Source organism: Sinocyclocheilus grahami, unplaced genomic scaffold, assembly GCF_001515645.1.
Source record: "Sinocyclocheilus grahami isolate Dianchi unplaced genomic scaffold, SAMN03320097.WGS_v1.1 scaffold542.1, whole genome shotgun sequence".
NCBI classification, from domain to species: Eukaryota; Metazoa; Chordata; class Actinopteri; order Cypriniformes; family Cyprinidae; genus Sinocyclocheilus; species Sinocyclocheilus grahami.
In genome coordinates, this window is record NW_015505721.1 from 285,703 (window position 1) to 291,927 (window position 6,225).

Here is a 6,225-nt window from a genome sequence, read left to right on the forward strand (position 1 = left end):
CCCAAATGTTCACGCAAAGAAAGAAGGCGTAACTTTTATTCTCGCTGTATTGTTGATCACAAACGCAGACATGGTTTTATGTTTACGCAGCGCGATACGCAACTCAACGCGTAAAAAGACAGTATAAGTCATTATAATCAGTAATTATGTGCCCACTGGATGCAACAAAAGCCTCGTTTGTAATGGGTTTTATTGTTTTTGTCTTGTCGTGCAAGGACACGGCATCACGGTATGTTAAGTGGTGTAACATTTCCGTCACATGCTTGAGGAATTCGGCCAATCACAACACACTGGATAGCTGGCCAATCAGAGCACACCTCGCTTTCAGACCGATGAGCTTTGTAAAAATCGACGTGTTTCAGAAAGGTGGTGCATTAAGGAGCAACAATAATGTACAGTATGTGGAAAATAATGTGTTTTTTGAACCTTAAACCGCATAAACACATTGCATTACACCAAATAATGTTATTTTTAGCAACGTCATATGACCCCTTTAATATACTTTTAAGATTTGAAGTACACTAAAAGTGCACATTCAATACAATGAAGAGCACTTATTTTTCACAAGGGTTTATACAAAACATTCCTGCACTTTGTACCTTCTCCACAGCAGCATAACGGCTGACCAGCTGCTTCCTCAGGTCAGCGATGTGGTGGTCGTATTTCTTCATGTCTTTTTTAAAGTTGTCTCCTCTGAAGGTCAGTAAAGGCTTCTCGACTTCACTCTGGAGCTGGAGACAAAATCCTCTGCATCAGTTACACAGCTGCATGGCAAACCTGGGCATGAACACTGAACAGCATCTGAAATGAACTTGTGTGTGGGTTTTTTGTATTTGGATCGAGTTTTTGCTTCAGTAATGATGATGATGTTCTTTAAAAGAAAGGCTTTTTTGTTTTGCTGTCTCCGTAAATCATATGTGATCTGAGGGAATAAGACTGCAGAATCACCTCCATCTTTCTGCAATTAATCACCCACACTGGCACTAAATGGAGCACGCTAGTGTGAACACGGGAAGCACAGCGGTGGAAATAGACAAATCGCAGCAGACTGAAGAAAGCTGTGTAGCTCATTACATACAGGTGGCTAATAACATCTCTGAGGGGAAGCTATTCAGTACAGCACAGAAATGAAATAAAGGCCAGATACTTCATCTTCCCTGGCAATGCGTGAGCTTGAACTGCCAATTTCTCAGCTGGATCTTATATTACCTCGATTGAGAAATGTCACAACAGAGAACTGAGAATTGCCCACCTTTGAGGAGAACTTGAGATGGACCTCGGCTTCATCAGCTAGACTCTTCTTCAGTTGGGCCCAAGCTTCTCCAAGAGTCCTAAATCAAACCAGAGCCCAGGAAAGATGATTAAAGCTACTGTTTTACATTTCCTTTAACATTATTACACAGTCTACTTTTTAAAAGTGTCATGAAAGTGTCTCTTTTTAAGTTCACTAAAGTGGCCTTTTATTTAATTAATAACATATTATCTAAAAGTACATATTTTTTTAAATACTGTATATAGGCTACTTTTAAGATTTGCAGTATACAACGACAGTGCATATTCAATACAATTAAGCATGTGTAAGGCCTTTTTAATAATGTGTTCATCTATTAAACCACCAGTCAACATTTTAGTACATTAACATCTTCTCAACATGATCTGTATATAGCTCAATGCTCAAAAATATTTGAATTCCATTTTTTTCCCCACATCGGTGAGTTAAAAATAGTGAAGGAAATGCAGCTAACAAGTGTCCAGTATACAATATTACTTAAAAATCATTTTTGTAACATACCCTTCCTCTTGCGCTGCCATTGGGAACATGGAGAGTTTGGAAAGGTTCTTGGCATATTCCTCTTCGATTTTTATCCTGAAACATCAAGCATTCATCAAGAAAAGATTTAATGTGACATAACCTCATATAGTAGCCTACTACTGGCAGAACTCCATGTGTACCATGCCAATATTACAGTGCTTCGGATTTGTATTATGGTAATACCCTGTGTCTTTGAATATAGCTATCCTTCATCACTCTGTTATATAAGTATCATGGTATTAGCATCTGATACTATCACTGTACATTTTGTAGTGGCTATCTGTTCTTGTGATTGCTGTGATCCATTCCTATCCTTTCAGATGGAAGCCGTAACATTGGTTTGATCAAACCTTTTGAGTTTGGTTTGATAATGACACCGAGGCAATGTGAGAATCCTTCACAAATGCTTGCCTTAATATGCGAAAAAAGTAAAATAGCTTAACTTCCTTAAAACAAGATAATTTTACATAAGCAGCAAAACTGCATAACACATTAAGGGCCAGATTTACTAAACAATGCAAATTAGCACTAGAGCGCAATTCCATAAAAGCGCAGATGAGAGGGGAAAATTCTGCGTGTGAATTACTGACAATGCGCACATTAAAAAACACAGACAAAGCCAGATCATTTCCACAATGACCAGTGCAATCTACCAAGAGCAGTGCATATTACCGCCTTCTTTAAGACATGCTTTTTTGGGGCATTAAATAATGGCGCAAATATCAGTAATTTGACGAGCGCAAACATTACTAAATCTTGTTGCGGGATTCATGTTAATACTCTCTTCCCATAAGTTTTGCGTCTGAAAGGGAAACGCCTATAAAGGCATAGTCAATAAGGTCAGGCGCAAAAATAACTGTGTCCATGCCTTTCCAGCACTAATTCTTCACTGCGCATCTTTAGTAAATTCTGACAGTACTATTTTAATGTCAAATGACAGTTTGCACTGGTGCAAGCTGTTAGTAAATCTGGCCCTAAGGCTTGTTTTTAGAACATTTGAAATGATGTTTTCCTAAACCATTGACAAAACAATTTTGCTTTTCTTGTTGTTAGTATAAATGTCTTTTGTTTCTGGCATAAAGTTGAACCAAAATTCTTGAAGTAAGAAAAAGTACACTAATAACATGTAAACATTGAACGAGTTGGGAAGTTGTAATTGCAATGTCAGAGGCATTCAAATGTCAGTCCATACAAGATGACAATGTACCATTTGTACAAAAAAAATTCTGCAAGATTTTGTAATCAATTTTTGAAGGGTATAATACTATGGTATTTTGTACACACAGCTTGGATAGTTTTATTGTAAATGAAAAAACAGTCCATTCATTTCAACAAATTTACCATTAATACAGATGCTGCATCGCTTGCATTTAACATGTTTTCCCAATGACACACCCCAAGCTTGGGAAATTACCCACTGGTAATTATGAGTTTTCCACTCATAATTATAACTTTGTGGAGACGTTCATTTGCATTCAACTTGTAAATACGATATTTCTGACATGACTTGAATGCACCAATAAAGCACATCAAACATAAGCTCAAATGTGCATGTGTGACATGTGAGAACATTGATTCTTATGCATCACACAAGCAGATTTGAGCTTACGTTTACCATATTTGATGTGCTCTGTGTATGTGCACTGATCAATTTTTATGTGAATAAAAGCTTAAATTAAATCTGTTCACCATATAAAGTGATTGTATCTCTCCAGGAGACTTGAATTACACAGCTTGATTCCTATGGAATATTTTTACGATTTTATTAACTTTCTGGAGCTTGAAAATGTTGGGGTTTTCAGTGTGCAAAATAAAACATAACACTCAAAAAGGCATTAGGGAGTGAGGTGTTATGTAAGAATGATGTCAGTTTGAGAGAGAGGCTTGCCCACCTTTCTCTGATGAACTCTGCCATCTCTTTCTGCATCTGCTTCCCCTTCAGCTGTTTCTGCAGCAGCACCTCAAACCCTGACACTGTGGCCCCCTGAGGGTCCCTCTTATCGGCCTGCAGAGGACAGAGCAACATTACACACACGCAGAGTCATGTATTCTACCACTTCATCAGCGGTATGTCAACAACACGTGAGCATGATCAGATGTGTGTGAGAGCGGCCACATGTGTGTGTGAGTCACAGCGTGGGTTTGCATGAATCAGAGTATGTGGGAGGGGGTGTACACCCTTGCGGGTGTAACTTTGAGTGTGTGTTTCAGTGAAGGGTGTGTATAGGTTGTTGAGGGTATGACTAATGTAATGTGAGGGCTCTTGATGCAGTCTGTGTGCGCAGTATGTTCATGAAATATGCTTTTCTTTCACTGTGTGTGTGTGTGTGTGGAGGTGTAAGAGTCTGCTGTTGTGACGGCCGCTGACGTGCCATCCCACACATGACAGAAGTGTCATAACCTCTTCACACGCTCGGCTTGAGAAACAGGCAGGAAGAATCTTTCCGACAAAATACTCCTGTTATCATTTGCCTGTGTATATGCATATGACTACATGTAATTTCAATCTCTGTCCAGGGTTATTAGAAATCCCAAAACTGAAAATTTGCTGAAAATGTTCTCACCCTCAGGCCATCAAAGATGTAGATGAGTTTGTTTCTTCATCAGAACAGATTTGGAGAAATGTATCATTACATTACTTGCTCATCAATGGATCCTCTGCAGTGAATGGGTGCCGTCAGAATGAGAGTCCAAACAACTTATCAACACATCACAATAATCCACAAGCAATGAAAAGCTGCATGTTTGTAAGAAACAAATCCTTGTTTGGACTCTCATTCTGACGGCACCCATTCACTGCAGAGGATGCATTGATGAGCAAGTGATGTAATGCTATAATCTGCTAGCAAATGCACAGTGACTGCTTCAGATGAAGTGTAAATGTCCTTCTGGATCTCATTTTCATTTTCTTTGTCTCATCTGTCTGTGCATGGGGCTCGAATTACATTTTTCTTAAACCTGTCAGTGGTGATGATTTGAGGAAAAATACCGGTCATAAATCTTAAATAGTCGTAGTGTTGCTGAGTGGCTGCTAGGTTGTTTATTAGCCCAGGTCAAGTATCTATGATATTCTGGTCTCTAGATATGACTAAGATTCCCACATCATTGTAAGTTTGAGAGATTGTTTTGTCCAGTTTTATCGCTCGACACTTAAAAGTCTGATAACTTTGAAAACACAAGCACATCTCTCCTCGACACCTCAAGCTCATAAGTATAAACACTAATATAGTGATGCTAGTTTTGCTCATGTTAACAGCATCATGTTTGTCACAATGTAAAATAAAATAAAATAAAACTTCATTAATAAACTACAAGAAATAAACAAACAATAAATAAAACCAAATTTAGCTGGGTTTATCCTTCAAATTAAATAAAAAAACTGACTATATTACTCAAATATAATCTAATATAATTAAATCTTGTTTATATATAATATATATTATATACAAAAAAAAAGGAAAAAAAGAAAGACAAAATCTGATTAAATAAATGATTCATAGCCTTACTGTGAAATGCCATCTGTCATAAAAATGTCAAAAAAAAAAAAAAAGAAATATGTCCGCATACTGCCATAAAGTGCCAAAAAACAAAAAAAAACTTCCTCGGGTTGAAACGTTGCAATACAATTTTTTGGAAGCTTTAATTTCAATGTGTGGACAAATTCCTTTTTCATAAAACAGTGAAAACCCTTCATGATTTCAGTTTCTTTAGTAGACGTCTGTGTCACTTTACTTCACATCACTTGTGTCTGTTAGTCATCAGATGAGACTGTCGCTTTAACATTGCTATTTAAACCATGCATGATGCTGTTTCTAAGCCAAGTTTAATTTACTTTTCTAAACCATATTATACTCACATTTAGCACATTTGTGCTGACCCTGTGTGCTGTAAAATACGTTTGTTAAAGTAGTTCACAATGAGTTGTTTGCTGTTCTTCTAATGGTATTAGATGGGACCGGCTCAATAGTAGTCCTTATAGTATAGGATCAATACTCATCCACTGCGGTCCACCAGACATGATTGTCCTCTTTCTCTCTCTGTCTCTCACCCAGAAATAGTCGCAGTAGCTCCATTCACTGGGCTTGAGAAGCTGCTGCTCCGGCGCAGACGTGGGCACAGGGAAGGTGACGCAGTTGATCTGCGGTGAGATAAAACAGAGGAAGGTCAGCTCACAGCGTGTGTGCGCGTCTGCTGTTTTGTCAGGTTGGTTTCATTTTCAGAGGAGTGAGACAGGGATAAGTCTCAGAGGGGAGACGAATGAAAGGTCACGATGTAAAAGAGAAAGACTGGTCATATAGACCATGACCTATAACAGCCTGAGGATGGACAGAGTGATGGAGGAAGAGAGAGAGAGAGAGAGAGAGAGAGAGAGAGAGAGAGAGAGAGAGCGGGAGGGGGTGTAGAGTGGCAAG

The 6,225-nt window shown here is 38.4% G+C and overlaps 1 protein-coding gene across 1 annotated transcript in view; it reads right to left on the minus strand.

Moving 5' to 3' along the window:
* LOC107555645 (growth arrest-specific protein 7-like) overlaps positions 1 to 6,225 on the minus strand; it is a 26,858-nt gene that overhangs the window by 11,011 nt on the left and 9,622 nt on the right. The window contains exons 3-6 of the mRNA XM_016238509.1: positions 3,706 to 3,818; positions 1,793 to 1,867; positions 1,253 to 1,331; positions 600 to 731 (exon numbers count right to left, since the gene is read on the minus strand). Coding sequence (XP_016093995.1) covers positions 600 to 731; positions 1,253 to 1,331; positions 1,793 to 1,867; positions 3,706 to 3,818 — 399 coding nt within the window. The remainder of the gene's footprint in view (positions 1 to 599; positions 732 to 1,252; positions 1,332 to 1,792; positions 1,868 to 3,705; positions 3,819 to 6,225) is intronic.